Genomic DNA, 27,025 nt, shown 5'->3' on the forward strand with positions numbered 1-27,025 from the left:
TCCCAGATGCCCCTCTCCCTAGGGTCCCACCAGTCCAAGCAAATGTGCTTCTAGGCCCCGTGGTGACACTGAGGCCCTGAGATGTTTGGGGAGCGGGATTGTAGGAAAGGACAGGGCCTGCCACACTAGCTCCTAAGGCTCCCCGTCCTGCCTGCAGTGGGCAAAGGAGCTGGGTCAGCCCTGGGATCCAATGCCAGGAGCTGCCAGGGGCCAACCAGCTGCAGGGGGATGGTGTCTCGGCCAGTTTGGGTCAGCTTTCCCCCCTGGCCAAGGATCAGAACGTCTCCACAGTGGGGTAGGATGAGTGGTCGGCCCATCTGGCAGAGGCTAAAGAAACCACTCATTCCCGAGGTCTGCCTGCCAATGGCGGCCAAATCCTTCCAGGGTCTTCTGAGGCCAGCTCAGCAGCTCCTCCCCCACCAGCTCTGACAAGGGAGCACTGCCATGTGGTGACAGGCGCTTTGGCTTGAATGAGACTGCAGGTCGGTTATCACCTGAGGCCCTGGACCAGCACTCACCGCAAAACTGGACATTGGCCACAAAAGGCTTCACCTCTGCAACTTTTGACATCAAGGAGACATCACATGGCCCTTCGCAGATTCCTCCTCAGCGATCTTGGTGAACTCTGGTTTTCAAACCAGGTGGTTCTGCCCCCAGGGACTCTGGGCCATGTCTGGGCACACTGGTCATCACAAAAGGACGCTGCTGGCATTGAGCAGGGGGGCAGGGATGCTGCTCCACACCCTGCAGTGCCCAGCACAGCCCGCCCCAGAGAGTGAACCAGCCAAGGCCCTCCACGGTCTGCCCCGCAGAGGGGCTCACAGCACAGGCGACAGCTGGATGGAGCCGACTGGCTTCCCCTGCTTGATCTGGAGACAAAAGAGAAGAAAATTAGAAGGCAGCATCTAGACCTCATGGATTAAATCAACCATAATCACAGTGTGTCGGGGCTTCTGTTGTCTGCTGTTTGTGTTCCTTGTGGAGGAGTTATTATCATGGGGCGTGGAAGGGAGAGCACCAGCTCGCGGGCCTGTCTGCATCGTTAGGGCCGCAGAAGCAGGCAACCAACGGGATGGTGTTTCCCAGCACACAATACCTTCACCGGCTCCGGCCAGCAATAGGGACCCTTGGCCCTACTGAGAAGAGAGGGGCATGCACCCCACCCGCCCAGCCTGTGCCCTCTCTGAGCTGTCTGCCAGCTTCAAGACAGAGCCAGTGACCAGCCAGTCTGACCTTCCCAGAACCACCTGCGGGTGGGGAAGTGGCTGGGGTTCCCAAGGGCAGTGGGGAGCTGCTGGAGGGCGCGTGAGTGGTTCTGTGAAGACCCTAGAACTCTTCTCTGGGCTGTCGAGGTGCTTTGGCCAAATTGGATTGGAGCAGGGATACCCCTCTGTCCCTCCCACCCTCCAGGCCTCCACAACTGCCTGGGCGAGAACAGCTGACCTGGCAGGCCTTGGTGTTCCCGCTGAGGGCTGAAGTGATTGCTGCATGCCTAGCCTGGCAGGAGAGAACCGGGTGTGGCAGGTGGGCAGTTCAGAGCCCTTGACTTTGGGGTGCACGGAGACACTGCTGAGGTGCTGCATTTTAAGAAAAGTACACAGCCACCACGGTTGACAGGTCCTCTCCCTTGAGTGACCAGCTGAGCCCCTTGGGCCCAATAAGCTGGCTGCTGAGCAGGGCCTTCCCCTCAACACTGGGGTGCCAAGTCATTCTCTGTGGAGGGCTGTCTGAGCATGGGTATTGAGCAGCATCCCTGGACCCCACCCTCGTGGTGCCAGGAGCACTCCCAGTGTGACAATTACAGATGTCCCCAGATGGCCCAGTGTCCCCCGGGGACAGGCTTGCCCTGGGTGAGATCCAGGGAAGACAGCTCACATGCTAGGGAGGCAGGCATGCTAATCAACATGTGATCAGTATCGGGGAGCAATAAGAGCCGCAAAGACCAAAAAGCAAGGTGAAGGGAGGCGGGACAATTTTAGCAGCGTCAATTTTAGCAACCTGGTCAGGGAGGAAATCTGTGAGGGCGATGTGTGAGTCACAAGATGGGGGAAACTTTTCCAGCAGGGGAGTGGCATGTGCAAAGGCCCTGAGGTCTTCCTTCAGGGTACAGTCCTTTTTTTCTGATTGACTAAAGTAGCCCTGGCTCTTTGTAAAGACTCAAGCTTTAAAGGGATTCATCCTGCTGGTGGTGAAGTCTTCAGTAACCCCACTCCTTGGAGGTAGTGATCACAGTTCGTGGCCTGAACCCAGGCTACCTCCAGGGGCCAGGCAGATGGCATCTTCCACCCTGGGTTGGGGTCCAGCTCCTGCAAATGCTGACCAGCAGAATTCAGGCTCGTGGGTGCCAGCCCATTCATTTTTCCAAACTGGTTTTTGGCAACCTCCTTATTTTAAAATGTTGACACCACCCTGGCCAGCTTGGCTCAGTGGATAGAGTGTCAGTCTGCGGACTGAAGGGTCCCAGGTTAGATTCCGGCCGAGGGCACATGCCTGGGTTGTGGGCTCGATCCCCAGTAGGGGGTGTGCAGGAGGCAGCCGATCAATGATTCTCTCGCATCATTGATGTTTCTATCTCTCTTTCCTTCTCCCTTCCTTTCTGAAATCAATAAAAATATATTTAAAAAAATAAAAAAATAAAAATAAAATGTTGACACCAAACTTAAAAACAAGTGAAAACCTTGGTGGGCCAAACTGCATCTGTGAGAGGCCATTGTGAAGCTCAGCTTCTGCTTTGCCTGCATGATTGCATTAGTCCTGGAGTGTGAGAGCGGAGAGAGCAGAGAATTCGACCCAGCTGCCTCTCTCCCACCAGGCAGCTATGCTGGGCTGGAGCGGAGGGGAGGGGTGGAAGTCGAGGGGTAAATGAGGTAGCATGGCCCCTGCCTGGAGCATTGAGGCAGGGAGAAGACCCAAGGATTGCAAGGGCAAGCGAACTGGGACTGTGTAGGTGAACGTCTGTCCCTTGCAGTTGAGAGGACTTCTGCAGGACATGGACAACAGAAGGCCAGGTGCCAGACCCTGAGCCAGGACCCCAGAAAGCCAGAAGGCTGGGTTGTGGCTTCAGAGCCCAATGGAGTTCCAGGCGCAGTCCAGCCTCTTCCAGCTGGGCCACCTCCGGTGAGCCGACAGCTTCTCTGCACCTCCTGTACCAGAGGAGGCACAGCTGGTGATTCCCCCATACACATCTCTATGCTCATGGCCTCTGTTGAAGGCTGGGAGTTGAGCTGTCCTGGCTGGCCACAGGGGAGGGGGTACTACCATCCTAGTTTTGGGTGCTGGGTGGAGATTGGCCTCTGTGCCCTAGGGAGAATGAGGAGGGGACTCTCAGGCTGTCCTCCCTGGCTCTGGAGGCTGAAAGCCTGGCCTGAGAACTATAAATAGCAACTGCAGAGTGGCACTGCCGCTGTGCCCACGATCCTGTGTATGAGTCAGCCTGTCCCAGCCTGGGATGACGCCTGCAGGAGCTAGAAATCGGCCGGAGGCCAGAGGCCCGGCCCAGCAGCAGCAGGTCACTCAGGAGATGAAGGCAGGCAGGCCATGAGAGTGGTAGTGAGCTGGGCTGTTGTTTCAGCCCATGTGCCCCGCAGCCCCCTGTAGATCATCCCAATTGCTCCCAGCAACCCTGAGAGGCCAGACAGCAGTGATCCTCATTCACAGATGGGGAAGCTAAGGCTCCAAGGGGCACTTAGCTGGGACATGGTGATTCAGACCAGAAGTCAGCATCTGTCTGCCCACAGGGCTGCCTCCATATCTGGCTGACAGCATCCCGAGATGAAGGGTGGGGCCATCCCACCCTCTGAGGCACCCTATGGGGTGGAGGACAGGGTTGGGAGAGGATGGGAAACTATGAGGACTTTATTCCTGGATCTTGACAGGGAAGCAAAGGGAGATAGGACCAGTGTTAGAGGAGGGGAGGCTCATGTTGAAGGCTGGGAGTTGAACGCCAGAATGGAAGAGTCTGGTGGGCGATCCTGGGAAGCCAGGAAGGAAGCTGGTGAGACTGTCCAGGTGGGAGAGGCCTGGGGATGCTGTGGGGGGGCTGAGTCTGGAGAAATGGGGCCCTTCAAGCTCAGAAGCGTCTGCCTGAGCCAGAGCCACAAAAACAGTGGGTCAGCAAGAATCAAGGACCCAAGAACCAGAGGGACTCTTTGGCTCCAGCTGACCATCTGCTCACACACATGACGGGGAGCTCACCACCTACCAAAGAGCCTCTTTCATCTTCCAACTGATCTGACCCCAGAAAGCCCCTCCTCGTGGGACCCTAGTGTCAGCCTCCCCATCAAGGGCCACCTTCCTTTAACAGGCCTGGTGCCTGGGGCTGCCTCACACCCACCTCTGGCCCAGCCGCTGCTCTCCAAGGTCCAGTCTCCTCTGAGATGAGCCTCTGCTCATCCTAGTGGTTCTTCAGGAAGGCAGGGGTGATGGCATCTTGTGAGCTTAAACAGCCACACAGTCATGTCAAAGGCACAGCCACTTCCGAAAGATGCGCGCTTATTCTCAGTTACCTCTTTGAGGAAGATAAATATTTTTATACTAGAAAACAAAACAAACAAACAAACAAAAAAACCCATTCCCCCTAACCCCCTTTGCTCACCTTCCACCTTCACATGGCTCCACCAGGTCCATCAAGGGCCCGCCTGCCATTGTCCCGCCCTGGCCGGTTGCCCTTAGGTACCATCGCAGGGGGAGGCCCTCTTCACTCCCTTTCTGTCCCCCCCTCCAACAAACCCCTGGGATGGGGGAGTGGTTTCCAGTACAGCCCCATTGCCCCAAGCCCTCTGGGGCTCCCTCTGCCTTCTCACACATCTATTTATTGCTTTTCTTTTAAATTTTTGTTGAATTTATTGGGTGACATTGGTTAATCAAATTATATAGTATTTATTAGTTGATTATTTTATTTATTCCACCAAAGTACCTGTTCTGGAGCCGGTCCCTGAGCTGGACCAGGACCCCCACCAACCCCAGGGTGTCCGTCCCCCTGGTCTACAGTTCTGTCAGTGACCCTTTCCTTTTGTCTCAGGGGTGACTTCCACTCTCTCCCCTTCATGCCCAGGACCTGGCTTTCGGAGTGACCCTGAGCACGCCAGCTCCCACTCAGGGATCCAGAAGAAGCAGACCCCACCTCCTCTGCACCCCGGCATCCTAGTGATTTCCCGGGTGTGAGCAGGAGGGAGTCCGGGCGGGGCTGCACGCTCTCGGGGCTTGGCGGGGAGCCCCGGGCTGGGGTCCAGGGCTGGGGTCGCAGGGTGGGGGTCCGGTGCTGGGGGCGCGGGGTGGGGGTCTGGGCTGGGCTACGCGCGTGGGCGCTGGGGCGCAGGGCGGTGTTGACCTTGGCCGGGGGCGCGGGTCCCCGGGGAGGGGCGGAGCGCGGCGCCCGGCGGGCGGGCGGGCGGGGACGGCGCGGGCACGGCGGCGGCTCGGGCGGGCGGCGGCAGCAACGGCGGGCGCGCGGGGGGCAGCGGCGCGGGAGCGGACGCGGAGCCGGCCAGCAGCAGCGGCGGCGGCGGCGCCCCAGGGACGAGCGCCCAGGTAGGCGGCGGGACCCGGGGCCGGGGCGCGGGCCGCTGCATCCCACTCGCCTGGCTCGCGGGGCCTTTCCCGGCGCGCATCTCCTTTGTCCGAGCCCCACCCTCCCGGCCAGCTCGGGGGGCCGGGCCCTCCTCCCGCCCGGCCCAGCACCGGAACCTCTCCCCCGTCCACTGTGCCCTGGCCCGGCCGCCCTCCGCTCCCACCTTGGACAGCTCCCTCTCCGCGTCCTCCCTTCCCCCACGGTGCCCACAGGGCGCCCCCACGGCCAAGCCCGCCCTCTCCAGCCCTCCTCAGACCCGCTGTCGGGGCTGGCCGTCCCACTCTGCCAGGACCCCTCCACGGGGAGCCACTCGGGCCCTGGGCCTGTCTCCCCCACCGCTGCCCGCCTAGCCCTCAGGTCCTCTCCACCCAGTCAAGCCCCTCACTCGGAGCCTTCATGGGTCTGGCTCCCTCCCTTACTACTTAGATCCTCCTCTGGCCAAGGGGGGCCCCTGGGCTGGCCCCCCTGAGTGTGTCTCTCTCAGCCCTCTAGAGCAGGCCCTCTCCCACCAAGCCTCTCATAACTCCCTGGTTAGACCCCTGCCCCACCCCAACACCCCCAATTTAGGCAAGTACCTCCCCCAGGCCCTCCCCTGGGCCCAGCCTGCTTTCTTGCACCTGAGGTTGCTGCAACTTCCCCCGTTGGGCTCTGGGGACCTAGGGCTGGGCCCATTCCCCCTGGGGAGTCTCAGGGTGGGCTGCTTTGCACAGGAGGGGGACTCCCAGCTGTGAGGCCAACCAGGGCCAGTTCAAATCCTGCTCTGCTCTGCCCCTCCCTGCTCTGTGACCTTGAGCCAGTGCCTCCCCCTCCAACCCTCTGTGCCTGAGACCCCCTCCCCCACTCCTGCCCTGCAGGAGGTGAAGGTGGCTTTCAAATGGGTGCCTGGCATGGACTAGCGGTGACTGAATGGGGGCTCCTAGTCAGAGATCCTAGGCCCCAGAGCGGCCTCTTCTGGAGATACCCTACTGACTGGCCGGGACCCCTGCCAGGGGGTCTGCACCCAGGGCAAAGCTAGGGCTGGGTGTGGGGCAGCTGAACTGACTGTCACTGGCCACACCAGGTCCCCAGGCCAGTTGTGGTGGTGCCTGGCTGCACACTGTGTACCCATCCAGAAAGGGCAGTGACTGCAGAGCTGGCTGGCACCCCTTGCCAGCCCCCCACCGAGTGTCCTCTCGTGTGGAGCACTGCCACACATGTCACCATGTCACCAACATGCCTAGCAGTCAATCATGAGTTAGTACTGCTGAAGCGCCTGGAAGTTTGGCTGGCACATAATTGATGGAGTATGTGCCGGCTATTACTTTTATTGTATATCTTTTTTCTGACAAACCTGGTACTTTTTGATCATTCAGAACGTGCCTTCCCAGCCCACTACAGGCCAAGTGCTTCATACTCTGAGCTCCTGTGATCAATAATCCTGATCATCCACCCTTATAGAAGGTTTCCTTGTGCCCAGCACCTGCTTAAGGGCTTTCTCCAGCTTATCACACCCTCTTCCCTGCAACTCTGGGGAGTGGGCACTGAGTTTCACAGAGACAACTGAGGCTCAAAGACACCGAATTACCTGCCCACATTCCTGCCACCAGGCTCACATCATCGGGTCTTACACACACACACACACACACACACACACACACACACACACACGCACCTCCAGGGAAAGGAACTTGGCTGAAGTGAGGAGGGGGGAAGGGATGGGGTCTCTCCTGCACTTTAGAGAGAAGGATACAGATGCTGGAGCCCGGCCTCCTGCTCCCATCCCCCTTCGAGGGCTCCCCCACCTCCATCACTGCAGGAATTGCTATGCCTTGTGACTTCCCAGGGCTGATGGACCTCTCTGAGCTCAGGAGAGGGAGAGATGATAAGAGGACCCCCTTCTGGGGAGCTTTGTGCCTGTGGCTATGGGTATATTGGACCTGAATGGGAGGCCAAGGCAGGCAGACCACGGTCTGGGTACAGAGTTTAGGGAGCAGGTATTTTTCTCTTGGGCCTCAGTTTTAATTTTCTCATCCCCAACCTGGCTGTGCATCCCTGCCTTTCAGGGCTGCTGTGGGGAATCAGTGTCATGATTTGCACACTGGGGCTCTGGAGCCTCCAGCATTCGGATCAAGCTTACGGCATGAGGGCAGGAGAATGGCTTTAAGATGCAGGTGCCCAGGGTCATGGCCCTGGCCAGCTGATTAATCATTTCCGGGGCGGAGGCCCTGCACGCTGCATTTTAAAGATGTCCCACAAGGTTGAGGAGCCTCTGGGCTGATGAGAGAGCAGGGAGCCTGTGATTTTTGGAGCGAGGCACCATGTCACCCACTTTGCAGAGGGGGAAACTGAGGCTTAGCAGCTTGCCCAGGCCACAGATCCGGGCCTGCTGGCTTGCAGGAGCCCACGGCTAAGCTGAGAAGAGAGGGAAAAGTCCCTGCAGCCTGGGTGAGTGGCTGGGGGAGCATGCATGTGGGGCAAGGAGTCACCTTCACTTCTCTTCCAGCCCAGAGTCCCTGGGAAGGAGCTTACGCCCCAGATTCTGTTGAGGGGAAAACCAGAAGAGGGGACTGGCTCTGAGCCTGCATGCAGGGCAGAACTGCAAAGTCAGCCAAATCAACCAGAAGGGCCTTCCCAGGACACAGGAGAAAGGCCACCTCCTCTGAGAAGCCTTCCCTCCTGCCCCCAGGCCTAGAGCTGTTCCCTCCAGGCCAGGTGGCCTTTTGCATCTGCCACTCCTCTCTGTACAGGGTCGGCCTGGGGTTCTGGCAGCTGGCACGAGCCCTCCCGGCTCCGACGTCCACCCCCGGCGTGGAAGATGCCTGAGCAGAGTAATGACTACCGGGTGGTGGTGTTCGGTGCGGGTGGCGTGGGCAAGAGCTCACTGGTGCTGCGCTTCGTGAAGGGCACGTTTCGAGACACCTACATCCCCACCATTGAGGACACCTACCGGCAGGTGATCAGCTGTGACAAGAGCGTATGCACGCTGCAGATCACCGACACCACAGGCAGCCACCAGTTCCCGGCCATGCAGCGGCTGTCCATCTCCAAGGGCCACGCCTTCATCCTGGTCTTCTCCGTCACCAGCAAGCAGTCGCTCGAGGAGCTGGGGCCCATCTACCAGCTCATCGTGCAGATCAAGGGCAGCGTGGAGGACATCCCAGTCATGCTGGTGGGCAATAAGTGTGATGAGACGCAGCGAGAGGTGGACACCCGTGAGGCCCAGGCGGTGGCCCAGGAGTGGAAGTGCGCCTTCATGGAGACGTCGGCCAAGATGAACTACAATGTCAAGGAGCTCTTCCAGGAGCTGCTCACGCTGGAGACACGCCGCAACATGAGCCTCAACATCGATGGAAAGCGCTCCAGCAAACAGAAGAGGACAGACCGCATCAAGGGCAAATGCATCCTCATGTGAGCCTGGGATGCCCCCCTGCAGACAGCCCCTGTCCTGGCCCCATGCCTCTCCCCACACCATCCTGCAGCCACTGCCTTCCTCCTCTCCCCGTCCTTCCCCAATTCCCCTCCTCTCTCTCCCTCTCACATCCACTTCTCTGCCATCATCCAACAACCCCGATGGGGACTCTGAGGCCCTGGTGAGCCCTGCGGGTCTGGGGCTCCAACCCAGCTCTGTCGCATCCCTCTGCCTTCTGCTCTGTCTCTCTGCCCCACCCTCCTGTCTGTACCCCCCAAAGCCAAGTGCTAGAAATGGCCCCCTTGGTCTGCACATGGGGAAATGGGGAAGCTGTCTGTCCCTGTGGGGACCGAGGACACTGGGTTTTCCCATCTCTGCCTGTCTCTGTTTCTCCCAGGACCCCCATTTCTGGTCCTTTCCTTTGGGTGCCCCCAGCCAGACCTGTGCTGCCCCCACCCATTAGATCACTGTGACCTTGCTGGGGAGGGACAGGTTGAAATGCACAGGAACCTTAACTTTTGTTTTCTCCTACTTGGTGTTTAACATACACACCTCCTACTCCCCACCTCCATCCCTCATGACCTCTGGCCTGTGCTCCCTGCCCCAGGTCCTGGACCACCCCTCTCATGTCTGTCTCCACGGTTGGGAGGGAGTGGCTTGCAGGATGGACCTCAGGCCACCAGGCAATAACCACAGGGCCTGCAGCAGTGCCCTGCCAGCCCAGAACCCCACTCCACACCCAGCCTGGGCCTGGGGTGCAGGTAAGGGAGGCCCAGGACTGGCCGATGGCCACAGTACAACTTGGGGACTGCCCGGTGTGAAAATGGGGGGCTTTCCTGGACACGGCCTATAAAGATTGGCACAGCGCATCACCATTGAGCCCCAGGCAGGGGTCTGGGGTGCTGGGTGGGGTACCTGGGGCCCTGTCCAGAGGGGTAAGGCAGAACCCTGCCTAGCCCACTTCCTCCCACCACCTGTACCCCTGAGAGGGGGACCCCAGGAAGGCTTGTGTCTTGCAGTTGGGGTGTCTCTGCAACCATGAGATTCTGAGTGTTTTAATGTACATGTCTAGATATCTCTACACTTGTGGGACTGTGTCTGACAATGACAGGCTAGGGTTGGGGGTGGCCATGGGATGGTGCATTTGTGCAAATGGCTGTGTAGGGGCCAATGTGTCTATATATGTGTCTGTGTGAGCCTGCGTGTGTGTCACTGGGGTGGTATGCGCATGTGACAGTCTGTGTATTTAATAACATAGGGGTGGGTGGTATTGTTGTTTAAAGGTCAGAATATTTGTGATGTAACAGCATGAGTGTGACTGTAAGTGGCTGTGTTTTCGGGAGTGAGTGACCTGATTTATTGGAGAGAATCTGTGAACCTGTTTTGTTCTCACCGTGTCTTACTCTATAGCAAGGTGTCTCTCAGCTAAAAAAATCTGTATCAGTCAGCTACTGCTACATAACAAAAGACCACAACCTCAGCAACTTGAAACTCCACACATTTACCATCTCCCAGGTTCCGTGGTTGAGGAGCCCAGGCATGGCTTAGCTGGGCCTTTCGTTCGGGGTCTTACGAGGCTCGACTCGGAGTGCGGCCCAGGCTTCAGTCTCACCTGAAGGCCTGCCTGGGAAGCACCCACTTCCCAGCTCCAGCACTTCTCGGCGGCTCGCAGTTCCCTGCTGTCGCAGGACGAGCACCTCAGTGGCTCACTGGCTGTCTGCGGGCGTTGCCCTCATGTCCTTGCCCCATGAGCCTCTCCCTGGGCCTCTTGCAGCATTGGGTGTCAGAAAGCTGCGTGTGTATGTGCTTGTGCGTGTGTGTGCACACTGAGACTGAGCTGAGAGAGAGAGAGAGAGAGAGAGAAGAGAGACAGGCCATGTGGCTGTCCAGTCATGTGACCACATGGGACTATTGTAGATAAGAGGGACTGTTGGTGTCCAACTTAGTGAAAGAGTGTTTATTTTTCTCTTTGTTTATGTGACTGCTTACTCCACAAATGTCTAAGGGACACACTATGAGAGAGAGGGAGTGTGTGTGACTGCCAGGCACATGGATGAGTCCATGGAAGCGTTGGTAGCGTTCTGTCTGAGTACAGCTGAGTCCCCTTATCCTGTGGTAGGTCCAGGACCCACCAACAGCTGGTGTTGCTCCCTCCCCCACCCCGGGAGTGGTTCCTGGGCCTTGAAGGTGCCTGAGTGGGTGAGGCTGGGCACCGGGTCTGGTCTGCGGCCCTTTCTCAGGGACACACCCTGATAGCACAATCTCCCCTGGGGCCCCGCCCCTCCAGGCTTCTCCTGCCTCAGGCCCTGCCCTGACCCTGGGGACTAAGGTTCTGCAGCAGGAGAGGGCAGAGCCTGCCCTGGCTATTGGCCTGTCCTGCCTGGGTATCCTTGGGTCTGGGGACCGTGCCAGGCCATGCTTGCTGTAATCCTGTTCCTGCCCGTCCTCCCCCTGCATGTGGGTACCCCCACCCCCATTGTGGGGTCTGTGTAGCATTCGCTCTAGAAATAGTCTTTCCTGCAATAAAGAAGTGGATCCTACATTCCGCACCAGTGGTCCTTCTTTGGGGGGGGGGGGGTCAGCTGGCCGTCTGTAAAAGGTGAGGACATGAAGGATGGGGAGGCGAGGGATGGAAGAGGTGAGGGACAGGGGTAAGTAGTGGGGATGAGGAAGGGAGGGGCCGAAGGTGGGCGGTGAGAGCCGTGTGGGTGTAGGGAGGTGAGGGATGGGATGTGACAGGTGGAGAGGGCCCTGAGGAAGGGAGGAGAGGCAGGAGCAATCTGGGCTCCAGGGCTTCTGACTGGGCTTGAGAACACTGGCCCTGTGTAGCTCTGGCCCAGGCTCCTCTGCACATGTTACCTGGGACACCTTCCCTAGACTACCTGTGAAGTTGGGCAATTCCCCGGCAGGGCTCACAGAGCGGGTGAGTAGGGGTACTCACAGATGCCGGGGCAGGGGGACTGAGCAGGGAGGGACTGCCCTCCCGCTCCCCACCCCTCCACCTGCCACATGTGACTTCTCATCTGCTACTCCAGCCTCCTTCGCACCCATTCAGATTAGGCCAGGCGGGTGTCTCAGCAGGAAGAGATAAAGTCTATTCAGGGACAGACTGGGAGGAAGAACTGAGACACCATCCATTCATTTGTTCATTCATTCATTCATTCATCCAGTATGTAATAGGCACCCACTATGCGCCTGGCCCTTTCCTGGATGTTGGACACAAAGCAATGATCGACTCAAACCCCAGGGTCCCTGCCCTCTCAGAGCTTATAACCTACTGGGGGAGAGGACATCCCCCATACACACACCAAAGAGCTGAATCGGGTCATTTCAGATACGTGCTGTGAAGAAGGGAAACCTGGATACAAAAGTGACATGAGGACAGGAGTCCTGGTGGTTAGGAGGCTAAGCTGACTCAGGAGGTGACATTGAGATGACACATGAAGGCGAAGTAGAGGGCAGCCCGAAGAGGATGATCTGGGATAGAGCACCAGGCTGGGAGAACAGCATGTGCAAAGGCCCTCAGGCAGGAACCAATGAAGGCCAGAGTGACAGGAGAGGAGTGACGGAAGGGTGGTAGCCAAGGAGATCAGAGAGGTAAGCAGGGTCAAACAGGGCCCAGTGGGCTGTGGGAAGAGTCTGGGCTTTTATGACAAGGACACTGGGATGTCATGGGAACATTGTGGTCCCCACAGGAGACCACACAAGCCCTGATGACACCACACTTATTTCAATCAGTTGAGGGTAACAGGCAGGCACTAAGAGCCCCATCTTACCTGGAGAGGAGCCTACGGGGCTTTGGTTTTTCCATTTGCTAAATGGCTCAGAGCTGTTTACAAACTTATAAGCAGGGCCAGGACTAGGTGAGGAGTGCAAGACACTCAACATGGGTGCAAAATTTAAGGGGGAGGGGGATTTGCCAAAAATCTCAGCCATCAAGAAACATATATTTTTTTAAAATCTGTTTTTATTGATTTCAGAGAGGAAGGGAGAGAAATAGAGCGATAGAAACACCAATGATGAGAGAGAATCATTGATTGGCTGCCTCCTGCACGCCCCCCACTGGAAACTGAGCCCACAACCAGGCACATTCCCTGAACCAGTGACCACTTGATTCATGGGTCGACACTCAACCACTGAGCCCACACTGGCCAGCCTTAATGCACTATTTAATGCAAAGGAAGCCGTGGTGAACAATGCATTAATCTTTTAGATAAGGATAGGATCTGACAGGGCCCGGGCTAAGGAAAGGCAAGGACGATGGTTTGCACAAGTGCAGAAGCATATTTTGTCTTTCTTGAAAAATTTGGTACAGTATTTTTGTTCATCTTGGATTATTTCAGCATTTAATTTGAAATTTAAAAAGATATCATTAACATAGTATTTATCTTGATGGCAAGGGATTTGAGAAAATGCTTCTTTTGCCTCACTCCAGTCCTGGCCCTGCCTGAAGCTGTGCAGCTGCTTCATCCAGCTCCTGCACCTAGCTGCTGCAGGAATCACCAGACCTTCTGATTTTTCAAGTGCACCTGGAAATCTGGATTTATTTTTGTGAATTGCCTGATTTTAAATTTTTTTTTTTTTTTTGTAACAGAGGGACACAATTTAATGATTCTACTTTTTTTGCAGGTTTTTTTTTTTTTACAAGTCAGGTTGCCATAGCATTTAAACAATTCATCTTTTAGAAAGTACGTTTACAACATCAAAAGAAATCTCCTGATTTTTAAATGTTGGCAATGAATTTAGAATTTTTAAAGGCTGTTTGAACCACATCTCACCCAGGGACCATGTGAGCTTGAGACCCTGTTCAGACAGTAAGCCTGGGGAGCCACTAGTTTGTAACTCTAGTTCAGACAGTAATTCCTCTGATGATAAGTAGGCTGGGGAGTGAGATGGCACCCCAGACACCTGGTTCTCTCTGTGCGCTGCAGGGGATGAGCAGGGAGGTTCCTACAGGGATGATAGGAGCCCTGGGGCACCCAGCTGGGAGGCCAGGAGCTCTCAGATCACAGAACCTCAGTGTTACACAAAGTTTCTCAAGTCCAGAATATGGTGGCTGCATCCTCCTATGTAAAAAACTCTCCCCTCATGACCTCTGGATGCTTTTGGAGACATTAAATGTTTTCCAACATCACCAGGGGAACGTATTAAAAATGCACATCCCAGGGGTCCAGGTCCTGCAGGATTCTGGATCATTCCATATGGGAGGAGGCTGAGGGGTTAGGAAATTGAGAAACCCTGGGAATTATGAGGCAGGCTTGGGCGAATGAACTTGGGTTTAACCTGAGAATCAATCTCCACCTCTGTAAAATGGGGATTTTATCATTTCTCCCCTAGCCTTATGCAGAGGGTACAACAAAAGGGAGCATTTATCATTAGCGTCTTGTAGGTCGCGCGACTGATCAAGAGGAGACATTCTTCCCGCTCCGCAAGCGAGGCCCAACATCTAGGATTTGGAATGCGAACTTGAGCCCCCACTCGGGATTCGAACTCGCGAAACGCATCACGCCTCCTTGGCGTCACCAAGTCGCCTCTGGAAACCCGCGTGTCGCCCGGCTCCGGAGTCCCACACAGTGTTCTATTTGCTTATTAGCATAGCCCCGCCCCCCCGCGCGGTACCCGCTCTCGGGTGGCCAGCAACGGTGCCATTCAGCACTCCGCCTCCAGGCTGGCTCATGCCCGGAGCCCCGCCCCCTCTCCTGCTCGCAGCCTACTGCGCGGCTCGCCCTGCGCCTCGCCCTAGGCCGGGCTCCCGCCGCCGCGGCCCACGATTGGCTGCGATGGCCTCAGTGCTCGCCCCCCGCGCGCTGGCCCCGCCCCCAGAGAGGAGCGAGCGCTGGCGCTCCGGGCGGCGGGTTCGGCTGCGCAGCGGGGCTGAGTCGGCCGCGGCGGCCGGAGTACAGGTAAGGGCGCGCGCGGTCGTGGTCCCGGACACGGTCCGCCGCCCTCCTCTCTGCCGCTGGGGGGCGGCCGGGGCGGAGGGTCGGCTCGGGCAGCCCGGGGGGTGGGCGCAGAGAGGGCTCCATTGGCTACGCGCTGGGGGTCGGTGTCTGCTGAGGAGGGTGCTGCGGGGCTCGAGTTGGGGGTCTGGGCTAGGACTGGGGGGGTCAAGGTCCGCTGAGGAGGTGACTGAAGTTGAGGTCGAGGTTAGCTGGGGAGGGCATTGGGGGTGAGGTTGGGGTCAAGGTTGGCTGGGGAGGGCATTGGGGGTGAGGTTGGGGTCGAGGTTGGCTGGGGAGGGCACTGGGGGTGAGGTTGGGGTCGAGGTTGGCTGGGGAGGGCACTGGGGGTGAGGTTGGGGTCGAGGTTGGCTGGGGAGGGCACTGGGGGTGAGGTTGGGGTCGAGGTTGGCTGGGGAGGGCACTGGGGGTGAGGTTGGGGTCGAGGTTGGCTGGGGAGGGCATTGGGGGTGAGGTTGGGGTCGAGGTTGGCTGGGGAGGGCATTGGGGGTGAGGTTGGGGTCGCGGTTAGCTGGGGAGGGCACTGGGGGTGAGGTTGGGGTCGCGGTTAGCTGGGGAGGGGTCGGGTTCGGGTCGAAGGTAAGGTTATTGGAGGAGGGGCTGGGAGTTTAGTTGAAGTGGAGGTTAGGTGAGTAGTGAGCTGGGGTGGGATTGGGGGGGCAAGTTGTCCGGGAAGGGTGATTGAGGAATATGGGGTTTGGGTGAGCTGAGAGGGGGCCAGAGGGCAGAATTAGGGGAGGGCTGCGGCGTGGAGGTGGAGTCAGCCCCGTTTAGAGGGGTCAAGGGGATGTGGAGTTCGGGGTGCAGGGGGTGATGAGAGGGATGGTGGGATAGAGGGCTGGCAGGTGTTTTGTGGGGAGTTGACTAATGAGGAGGAAATTGGGGGGTCTTCGTTGGAACTCAGTTATAAGGACTGTGGAAGGGATTGGTCCCCGCTCTTCTGGGGGGGCGCTAATCATGTGGTGTAGAAGGGAGGGTGAGCTGCAGGAGTTCAACATACTTTGCAGGCCTGTGTCTGGGATGGAGGGTGCATAGGGGAGCGTCTTGGGAAGCGGAAAAGGGCTGGTGTCGGTGACTGGATTTTTCAGGAATTTTTGGGCTAAGGAGCGAAGAACCGAAGTGGGAGTTTTGGGGACAGTGATACTGAGGGGCGTGGGCAGCACTTTGGCACTTTATTATTCCTGGGTAACGGGGGCGGCTGGGGGGTGGCAGGTGGGTGGGAGAAGACAGGCTTGATGAGCAGCAGGGAAGAGAGGGCTCGCACTCCTGCTAGGTGTCGGCCAGGTTCACAAACTTGATTCTCAGATGCCCGCTCTCCCCAGGATTAACAGTGTTTCAGACTCTGCTTGGCCCAGTGGCCTCTGGGAGTTTCCGTTTACTCCTCCGTAAGGCAGGAATAACAAAACAGTAGCAGGTCCTCCTAGGACCACTGGGGAAGTCAAAGTCAAATGAGAGAATGCATGCACCTAGCTCACTCCTGGCACATGGCGAGGCTACGTGCAGCATTGATGATAATGTTCTAAATTAAGGTATTTGGCGGGGAGGGGAGAAAGGTGGGTGGATAGAATAACTGGGTTGTCAGGGAGGGAGGGAAGGAATCAGAGCTTGACTCCAGGCCTTCAGCCTTGGGGGTGCACACAAGAATCACTGCTTGTGCTTTCACACAAAAATCTGCTAAAAGGAAAAGACAAAAAAAAAGTCCCTATTGTTAAAAGTGAAGGGGGCCAAACACCAGAAAAAGAAGAATTTGTTTGAATCCGATGCCAGGAGATTCTGAAGGTTTGTTAAGGAACAAGCATGTCTACTTAAGAGAAGGCTGCATGGGACATTCCCACCTAGGTGTCCCCCACAGGAGCCACCACTGGGCCACGATTATCTACCCTGATAGACCTGGCTCCTTCCACAGGCTCAGCTGCCTTTGGGGCGGTCCTGGGTACTGCGGGGTGCCGAGCAGCATCCCTGACCCCCACCCACTCGGTGCCAGGATCACCCCTAGTCATGACAACCCCAGATGTCCCCAGATGGCACTCAGTGTCCCCTGGGAGTAACATTGCCCCAGGTGAGACCCCTGTTATAAATAAAACTAAGTTGTTTTCTCCTTTAAAAACCACACTCTTACCTTTGATTCTTAGGAAGTTCAGCCCAGATTTGGGGGTTGTTTCTAAACCATCCAGTGCTCTCATTTTAGGAGGGAAAATAAATCACACCGCTTTTAGAGAATTTTAGAAACACTGACCTCTTTCTAGGCGGGTCTTTTGTGCGGCCTTTGACCACTTAGACTGATTTTGAATCTGGGATTAAGTCATCTATTCCCGTCATTGAAAAATGCCCAAGTGTGCAGTTTGTTTCCTTGGTTTTGACTGGGAGCATGAAGCGTGAGTTCTTCAGGTAATTCTTGGTCTTCAGTGGGAAAGATCCTGTGACTGACACCATTGGTTTGTGCTCAGTTTGTGAATCCTGGGCCCTAGTGTTTGGAGGGAAAGACAACCGAATGGGAAGCATTCTGACACACAGACAGTTCAGCTCCGTGTTTACTGAACGGAGGCATTTCCGTTTTGGTCCACCAAGTAGTAGTGTAAAAAGCTGCTTCCGTTCAAGCTGTCATCACAGGTTTCTTCATTTGCACCTGTAAACAAATAATCGTCTTTGAAACCGTATTTACTAGATCATTCGTATTCTTGAAACTCCGTTGTAATTTCTTACATAATTTCTTGCAAAAAGGTCGGTGGGTCTAGCCTCCAAGACTTTGGAATTTTCTGGAACTTTTTAGGGAGGCAGGTGCCCAGGACTGTTGTGTGATTGCTGGATGTTGATACACTTATTCTCCCCCTTCCTTTGTGTCTTAACTGACAACAGCAGCTATTGAAGCTTTGTTTCCTACTCACCCCCTGGTTGGGTCCTTTAAGGGCTTGGCCTGGGCCCCCTGGGTCCTCTAAGGGCTGGCCCCTGCAATCCCAGGTCCCTGCTGATGTTGGGGGGCTTCCCTCTGGTTCCACTGTTCCTTTTGATAGTTCTGAGCCTTGATTTTCTCCCCTTCTATCTTGTGCTGCCTTTTGGCGTGGCCTCCCTCTCTTCAGGGTCTAGAGAAAAGTGCTCATGTCACCCAGGAGACGTGGGGACCTGATGGGGAGCTCAAAGATGCAGTGACCTGTCCCAGGCGGTCACTTCAGCTTTCTCCTCCTTGACCACCCTGCAGGGCGTTGATTAGCTAAATTCTCTCAACGTATTTTGTCCTGCCAACGGGTGGGCAGGAGGCTTTGTGCAGCTCTGAGACTCTTCCAGAAACGGCTACTAGTTCTCCTTGAATACCTTACAAAAGGAAAAGTCATTTTTTTTACTTTTTTTTTTTTAAATTGAGGTACAATTTCCATATCATAAAACTCAGTCATTTTAAGCACATGGTTTAATTTTTTTGGTAAGGTTATCAAGTTATGCAACCATCCCCCTAAACCCCTTTTATTTTATTTTTAAATGGTACCTTTGTTATTTTTTAAAAAATGTGTTTTTATTGAGTTTTAGAGAGAGAGGAAGGGAGAGAGAGGAAGGGAGAGAGAGGAAGGGAGAGAGAGAAACATCCATTGGCTGCCTCCTGCATGCCCCCTACTGGGGATGGATGAACCAGCAGCCTGGATGCCCCAACTGGGAATCAAACCAGTGACCTTTAGGTGCATGGAATGATGCTCAACAAACTGAGCCACACTGGCCAGGGCTCCCTTAAGTCCATTCTGTCCCCCCAATGAATTCCCCTGTCCCCATCAGCAATCACACCCCCATCCCCCCATTTTCTCCCCAGCCCCTAACCACCATTAACTCACTTTCTGTCTCTGGATTTGCCTGTTCTGGACATTTTAAATGAATGGACTCACACACTGTGTGGCCTTTTGTGCCTGAGCATCATGTGTTCAAGGCTCATCCACATTGTAGCGAGTGCCAGGGCCTCACTCCTTTTTGTGTAGATGGGCACATTGTGTTTATCCATTCATCCCTGATGGACATCTGGGTTGCTCTGCTCCCACCTTTAGCATTGAAGAATCATGCTGCTATATAAATGGCTTTTTTTTTTTTCCTGGGAAGGCAACAGCCCACTAAACCGAAGCTTGGGGTGTTGTCTGGTGTCAGCCCTCTGAATCTTACCTCTCTCTTCTGCGTTTCTTTCCCTGAGTTAACTTCACTCTCTTGCTCAGAGCATCCCCGCTGCTGGGTCAGCTTCCAGTCTTCCCTCTTCTGCTGGGTCAACCCCATGTGACCAGGATCCACTCTCTGACACAGATTGGTTTGTCATTTCCCTGACACTTGCATCAACTCATCACCCACCCGGTGAAATAAAAATCCCTCACATACTTACCTGACAAGGGAGATTCCATGATCGCGAAGGCGATTTCCCCGGGGAGAGGCGTATCCGTTGCACTCGCAAAGTGCGGGCCCCTGTGATTCCCCAGATGTGGGAGACTCAGCTGCATCATCTGTGGTCGTGGGGACGGTGTTCGAGCTCTGCCCTGGTTTTCTCGTGTTACAAATGTTCGATCACGTAGTTTTCTCTGGTTGTGGATCGATGCTAATCTTCTAACTAATAATTTTTTGTGTATTTTACTCTTGCCTTTGCCTAACTTTTTATAGTTCTTAACTAGTTTTTTTGTTTTGTTTTTTTGGTATGTGGTGGCGGGCGGGGGGGGGGGGGAGACAGTAAAAAAAAAAAATCCGTCACACAGACACAGCCTTCCTGGCACCGCGGGCGTCGGCCACACCGTACCTTTCCTGAAGACCTTTACTTTGATTCCAAGAACCGTTCCCTGCCACTCTCCTCCCCTACCCCCCCCCCCCCCCCCGGCTCCAGCCCACCCCACCGCATACCCAGGGTTTCTGGTTGGCTGGGTTGTTGTCTCCTTTGTCTGAAACCTTCCTTCCTTCCTTCCTTCCTCTCCCCAACAAAGGCTGGTTGTGTGCCTATTTTAAGCATCAGAACGTGTGCCAGGCGCCAGGAGCACCATGTGAATACAACGCTTGTGTGCACACAAGGGGAGGTATGGAGACAGGGGACCCAGGGCCATTCTGTTCCTGGCCCGGCTTTCTTGAGTTGGGGTCCCTGGGGTGATGGAGATGGGATCCCAGGCCTATAAATCCATGAGCTCCACAGGTACGGATGGTGACAGTAAGTTTTTCAGGGGGCAGAGAGGTGAGAATAACACCTGTGCATAGGACGGATGTTAGGTCAAGAGAGCAGAGAGAAGCTTTGCACTGACAGATTAGCCAGAGGACAGGCGGGTGGGGGGCACCAAGGTGGGGCTGGGTCTTTCCATGTCATCTCTTGCAGGGTCTACCCCTGGATATTGTAGACCTTGGGGCTTGGTCATCCCCTGAGGCAATCCAGGGAACTGTGGAGTGTTGAGCAGCGTCCCTGGCCCCCTCCCACCTGATGCCGGGATGTGATGCCGAGCAAGATGAACTGATTTGCAGAAATTGCTTCCTTTTTTGGAATTTCTGAAAGTCAACTCTTTGGAGATGATAAAATAGAGACAATTCATCTTTGGTGTCTGTCAGTTAGTTGAGAGTGTGCTGTCATCGCTGTGGGCTTGCGTGTGTGCACATGTGTGGGTCTCCTGCTGTTTCTGTGCTAACACGAGGAGGGACCTGGGCCAGAGGCCAGGGGAATCTGGGGGTGCCTGCCAGCTCTGTTTCCTGACAGTTACTACTGGTCAGATCATTCGTCCTTTATTGTCAAAGCCATGACCCCTGCCCCTGTCCCCTTAAGAAACAGCCCAATTTGATGGACACACAAAGTCAGGAGGAACCAAAGATGGGAGGTGAACCCAGCCAAGTTAAATGGCGATGTCCGTGCAGACATTGTGCTGGGGAGACAGGCTGTGACGGGAGGTCAGTGAAGAAGACGATGCCACCCGCCTTCTCTGTGCCTGAGTGACTTTCTGGGGTCCCTGTTACAAAGCACCACAGACTGGGCGGCTTGAGCAACAGAAGTCTAGTCCCTCCCAGTTCTGGGACCCAGAAGTCCGAGATCAAGGTGTCACAGGGCCAGGCTCCCCCTGGAGGCTCCAGGGGAGGGTCTTGCCTGCGTGCTCCAGCTTCTGGAGGTTTACAGCATTCCTGGGCTTGCAGCCGCATCTCATCTCTCCAGTCTCTGCCTCTGTCATCACATGGCCTCTCCCTGTGCTCCCTGTGTGTCCGTCAGAGAGAGCCAGAGTTAGATAGTTGTCAGCGTGGTAGAAACAGATTTATTCAGGAGTTCCTGCAGTGGGGAAAAGAAAACTCAGTGTAGACCTGGGCTCAACTTTGAGTACAGCGTGGACCAGTGGGGACTTACAGCCAAGGAGCAGTGGGGTCAGTGGGTGGAAAATCACTAAGGAGAAACCTCAGGGGGTTCTGGCTGCACCAGCTAACAGGATTCCTGCTGCAGGCAGAGTGATCCAACATCACCTGGGGGAGGGGAGGGGGGGAGGACCCCGATTAGATATGAGAGTGGTCAGATATGAAAGATGGAGGATTGAATGATCAACCACCTTAGCAGAATTCTTCCCAAAAGCTGAGGCCAAGTTGAAAAGTGTGTCCAAATCTTCCTCTTCTATAAGGACAACCCTACTTCAGTATGACCTCACCCTAACTTGACTACGTCTGCAAAGACCCCACTTCCAAACAAGATCCCATTCCCAGGTACCAGGGTTAGGATACAGGCATATCGTTTTTGAGGTGGGGGGGTACAATGCACTGCCCAGAAAGCAGTTACCTGCAGGGTGAAATTCAGATTTCCCAGTGCCATGTGGTCCTAGTTGCCAAATGTTCTTCTTCCTTTTCCTCCACCCCCCCTTTCTCCACACCAGAAAAATAAAAATTCTCACCATCTCACAGAAAGTGTGTGTGTGGGGGGAGGGACCGCGGGAGGTTGGCCAGCCACAAGAGGTTGGCTGTGGGAGCATACTGACCACCAGGGGGCAGCTCCTGCATTGAGCGTCTGCCCCCTGGTGGTCAGTGCGTTGTCATAATGATGGGTCGAGCGGTCCACTGGTCCTAAAGGTCGCTTAGGCTTTTATATATATAGACTAGAGGCCCGTTGCATGAAGAGATTCGTGCAATAGGCTTTCCCTTCCCCTGGCTGCTGGCACTGGTTTTCCTCTGGCACCCGGGACCCAGGCCTTCGCTCCGGCCAGAGCCTTCAGTCTTTGCTGCTCCAGCCGGAGCCTTCAGTCTTCACTCCGCGCCTACGTATGCAAATTAACCACCATCTTTGTTGGGTTAATTTGCATACTCTCCTGATTGGCTGGTGAGCATAGCGGAGGGATGGTCAATTTACATGTTTGTCTATTATTAGGTAAGATGGGGGTTTGACTAAATCAGGTCTCCCCTCTTCCCCCATGGCACTGGAGAAACGGGTAGATAATATCTTTGGGGGGGCCACTCTGAATACTGTGGGATACTGAGCAGCATCCCTGGCCCCCACCCACTTGATACCAGGAACACCCCAGTTGTCAAAACCAGAGATGTCCCGAGACATCACTAAGTGTCCCCTGGAGACAGAACCACCCCAGATTGTGAGCCATTGGGTGAACTTTTTCTAATGAGAATTTATGATTGCATTAAAATAAAAAAATATGTTTGGTTTTAAAAATAGACTTTATTTTTAGAGCAGTTTTAGGTTCACAGCAAAATTGAACAGAGGTACCAAGATTTCCTACTTATCTCCTGCCCTCACATTTGCACACCCTCTCCCTTTATCAGCGGTCCCCACCAGAGCGGACTTTTGTTACAGTTGGTGAACCTGCATTAACACATCATTACTCAACATCATAATTGACGTCAGGTTTCACTCTCTGTGTTGTACATTCTGTGGGTTTTGACAAATGTATAATGACACATATCCATCATTATAGTGTCATACAGAATAGTTTCATCCCCCTTCACATCATCTGTGCTCCACCTGTTCATCCCTTCCTCCCCCTTATTTTGTTTTTATGGACCAAGCAATGAGAACAGCATAGTCACCTTGAGTGCCTGTTGGGAAGTTGTAGCTCTGCATGCTATTGAGTTTTATATGAATTATTCTTCCCCTTTCTCCTCTCTAAAAAAGAGTGCTTTCCAATAGAAACAGGATTCAAGCCTCAAACACCATTTTAAATGTTCGACTAGCCTCATTCCAGGAAAACAAAGCAGGCGAGACTAATTTTAATGATACATTTGACATAACCCAGTATATCCAGAATATTATCATTGCAACATGTCATCAATGTAAAGAAGGTGTAAATGACCTTCTTTACTTTCTTTCGTATGAAGCCTTTGGAAACTGGTGTGTATTTGGCAACTCACAGATTTTTACTTCTCAGAATGAGATGCATTCCACATGCTCAATTCCACATGTGGCTAGTGGCAGCCATGCTGGGCACGGCAGGTCTAGGCAGCGAATAGGGGAAATTTGAGGAGAAAAATAAAGCCTCTGGAAGGCATAGTGATACAGTTTAGCATTTGGACACCTTGGGGTTATATAGAGCTAGGAAGTGTCTGCTGGTTAAAGTGTAGATTGAGAATCAGAGCATCTTAGAAAGTCAGTTCCAGAGGGTCCCCGAGGTTGTCCAGTTCAGGGGCGGCATGGCCCATGTGGCAAATTTAGCTCATCATTTAAAAACATTTTTTATTATTTTTAAATAGTTTATTGATTTTTAGAGAGAGAGGAAGGGAGAGGGACAGAGAGATAGAAACATTGATATGAGAGTACAACGTGGATCAGCTTCCTCCTGCATGCCCTCTACCTGGGATCAAGCCCGAAACCCGGGCATGTGCCCTGACCGGGAATCGAACCAGTAGCAGCCTGGTGTTCTGGATGACATCCAGCCAACTGACCCACACCGGCCAGGGCTCATTATTTACTTTTATATGGTCCCTGGACTGAGGTGGTTTTTACATTTTTAAATCGTTAAAAAAAATCAAAAGAATTATATGAATAGAGATTATATTATATAGAGATTATATAGAGTCCTTTCAGTTTCCAGAAATAAAGTTTTATTGGCACGAAGCCAGGTGCATTTGTTCACATGTTGCCTATGGTGGCTTTCATGCTACCACATACGAGACCAAGTGCTTCTAAAAGCTGAAAATATTGACTCTCTGGCTCTCTTGAGAAAACGCCTGCCGATGCCTCTGGTCCCGCATACTGAGGCCCAGCGGCTTCCGTGTTTCATTCTCACAATGATATTTCCCTCTCTCCCTCTCCCTTCCTCTCTCTCTCAAATCAGTAAAAGCTTGTCCTCCGGTGAAGATTTTTTAAAAAAGAGTTCTGATATTTGATGAACTGTGGCATCTCAGTTCAAAAATAGATCACTTTTTAAAATGTCAATTATGCCTATTATAATGTTACTTAAAGACATACAAACGTAAAACTGTATACCAGTAAGTGTCTTGTGTTTATAGCTTTTATACCATAAACTCAAAAACAAACTAGTAACTCAGTAAAGCACCAGCCACACAAACGCATATTTAGACGAACAACCTTGAGGTCAAGTAATAGGTGTTTTTTCAGTGTTCCAAGGCACAGTTTGCAGGTAGACCATCCATCCCTGAGTGAGGTTTGAAAACCGGCCGAAGGCTGTGATAGTGAAGACAAGCTTTTCCTTTGACCTGGAGCCCAGGAGCGTCTTGTTCAACACTTGCTGAGCTTTGAATTGTGTCTCTCTCTCTCTCTCTCTCTCTCTCTCTCTCTCTCTGTCTGTCTCGGAAACCGATAGACAAAGGAGGGAGGGAAAGAGAGAGGAGCCAAACTATTTGTAAACAATAAAAAATGGTAGACAGAGAGAGATAGAAACATTGACATTAATCAGCTGCCTCTTGCACGTCCCCTACTGGGTATCGAGCCCGCAACCCAGGCATGTGCCCTGACGGGGAATTGAACCGGTGACCTCTTGGTGCAAGGGCTGATGCTCAACCACTGAGCCTCACTGGTCTGGCGAAACGCCTTTCTCTTTAGTGAGAACTCACAGCTCACTCCTGTGGACTGAGTTTTAAATATTTGCAGCAGGGCAAGAAATGGAAGATTTTTTTCCCCCGAATTGTTACTTAATGAAATGTAGAGTTGCTTTTGACTTGAACTTTGGATGGTCGATAGACAGCCGGAGGTGATGGGAGGAAATGGGGCTGGTTGGGGTTTGTGGATGGGCTGGGCATTTTTTTATTGTTTAAAAATAGTTTGGCTCCTCTCTTTCCCTTCCTCCTCTGTCAGTCTGTTCCTCTCTCCCCATCTCTCTTCATATCTATCTCCCTGCCTACCTCCCACCCTCTCTCTCTCTGTCACTGAAGGGTTCTAAGAGTCTCTCAGGGGTGTGTAAAGAAAACCAAAGTGTGTCCATGGTGCCCACAGCTTCAGAGCTGTGCATGTGGTTGGGAGCGCAGAAGGACCAGGACCCAGGTTCTGGAACCTCACATTCCAGTCTTGGTTCTGCCTCTTGTTTCCACTGTGGGCAGTGTCCCCTCTTCCCTCTCCCCAGGAAAAGATTACATCTGTACCCATCACTCCGCTGTGTAATGCCGCACAGCACCCCACGTGAGCGTCCCCGAGAAAGGTAGTGGACTGAGTTCCCAGACCTGTCTTTTATTTTATTAATTAGCTTTTTACTTTGGGGCTAACTTGATCTGCACAGAGAAGTTGCAGAGGCAGCACAGAGTTCCCATATGCCCTCCCAGCTTCCCCCATGTTAGCATCTCAGTCCTTCCCGGAGCGCCTTTGCCACGCTAATATATTAACATGGCCCATTACTACCAACTACAGTCTGTGCTTTACTCAGATTTTACTAGTTTCCCCTACTGTCCCTTTGTTGGCCCAGGACTCCATCCAGGACCCCATGTGCCTTTAGTCATCGTGGCTCCTTAGTCCCTCTGGGCTGTGGCACTCTCCGACATTCCTCTCGTGCTGGACAATCATGAGGACAGGTCAGGAGTCTTGCAGAATGTCCCTTGATCTGGGTTTATTTGGCCTTTTCTCATGATAAGACCCTAGTCATAGGTTTTGGGGAACACAGAGGTGAGGTGCTCTTCTCATCACAGCCTATCAGGGGTCCTGATACCCAGATGACATCACCCTCAGGATGGATGGCCTTCCCCTCCTGGCCCAGGCAGTGTTTGGGGAGTTGGAAACTCATCATTTTATATATGTGGCCACAGACACTGCAGGGTCGGGAGAAACAGCTCCATCTAATCTGAGGCACATGGGTCCTCCCTCTGCCACATCCACTGAAGTGTGTGTATGTGTGTGCGTGCGCGCATGTGTGTATGCGTGTGTGTGCATGTGTGTGTATGTGTGTGTGTGTGCGTGTGTGCGTGAGTGTGTGTGTATGTGTGTATGTGTGTATGTGTGTGGCGGGGGGCGGGGGAGCTTGGATGATCCCACCTCTGGTGATGGAAATAAACTGGACCTGAGTGTGTTAGCACAGCATTGCATAGGTACCATGTATTAATACAGGAAGAGCTTCATATCCAGGTATACGGTTGTGACTCAGGTGGCCCAAGGCCTGGAAACCACGTGACAGCAGGGGTGCCCCGGCCCTCTCTCCTGGTCTGCCGCCTCCCTCAGTGACATCCTGGTTCTCTGGCAAGCAGAGAGGGTTGCTGGAAAGCAGGCTGTATTATGGGCAGGTATTTGGTGTGTCCTTTAAAAGTGAAACTGGCCCTGACTGGTTTGGCTCAGTGGATAAAGCGTCGGCCTGCGGACTGAAGGGTCCCAGGTTCGATTCCAGTTGAGTGCATGCACCTTGGTTGCAGGCACATCCCCAGGAGGGGGTGTGCAGGAGGCAGCTGATAGATGTTTCTCTCTCATCGATGTTTCTAACTCTCTGTCCCTCTCCCTTCCTCTCTGTAAAAAATCAATAAAATATATTTTAAAAAAAAGTGAAACTGGGCAGCCAGGGGTCATCTCCCTGGAGAGGGCCAGCAGTTCCCCTGAGCCGCGTTGGTACACTGAATGGGACCCTTTGTTGCATGAGGCTTGTTCCTCCATGGCCTCCTTTCACTCAGCAAACAATGAAAGGATGTTGCCAGATGCTGGGTGTATGGGACTGTCTCCTGCCATGTTGCCCACTTCCCAGGGCTGGGGTCTTGGTAGTCAGTGGATCACACTCCAGA

General features: G+C 54.0%; 2 protein-coding genes and 1 non-coding gene across 3 annotated transcripts in view; all 3 read left to right on the top strand.

Annotated features, from left to right (window-relative positions):
• Positions 1 to 5,373: 5,373 nt before the first annotated feature.
• DIRAS1 (DIRAS family GTPase 1) lies at positions 5,374 to 11,497 on the top strand. The gene is made up of 2 exons (XM_059697253.1): positions 5,374 to 5,529; positions 8,296 to 11,497. The coding sequence occupies exon 2, from the start codon at positions 8,364 to 8,366 to the stop codon at positions 8,958 to 8,960; it is 597 nt and encodes a 198-aa protein (XP_059553236.1). The 5' UTR covers positions 5,374 to 5,529; positions 8,296 to 8,363; the 3' UTR covers positions 8,961 to 11,497.
• A 3,267-nt stretch (positions 11,498 to 14,764) lies between these two features.
• Positions 14,765 to 27,025, top strand: part of GNG7 (G protein subunit gamma 7) — a 127,779-nt gene continuing 115,518 nt past the window's right edge. Inside the window, exon 1 of the mRNA XM_059697254.1 lies at positions 14,765 to 14,860. The gene's annotated coding sequence lies outside the window, so the exon portion shown is untranslated. The remainder of the gene's footprint in view (positions 14,861 to 27,025) is intronic.
• Positions 19,255 to 19,416, top strand: LOC132236365 (U1 spliceosomal RNA). The gene has a single exon (XR_009453293.1). It is a non-coding gene; the product is annotated as a U1 spliceosomal RNA (small nuclear RNA).

This window comes from Myotis daubentonii, chromosome 5 (assembly GCF_963259705.1).
Source record: "Myotis daubentonii chromosome 5, mMyoDau2.1, whole genome shotgun sequence".
Classification (NCBI taxonomy): Eukaryota; Metazoa; Chordata; class Mammalia; order Chiroptera; family Vespertilionidae; genus Myotis; species Myotis daubentonii.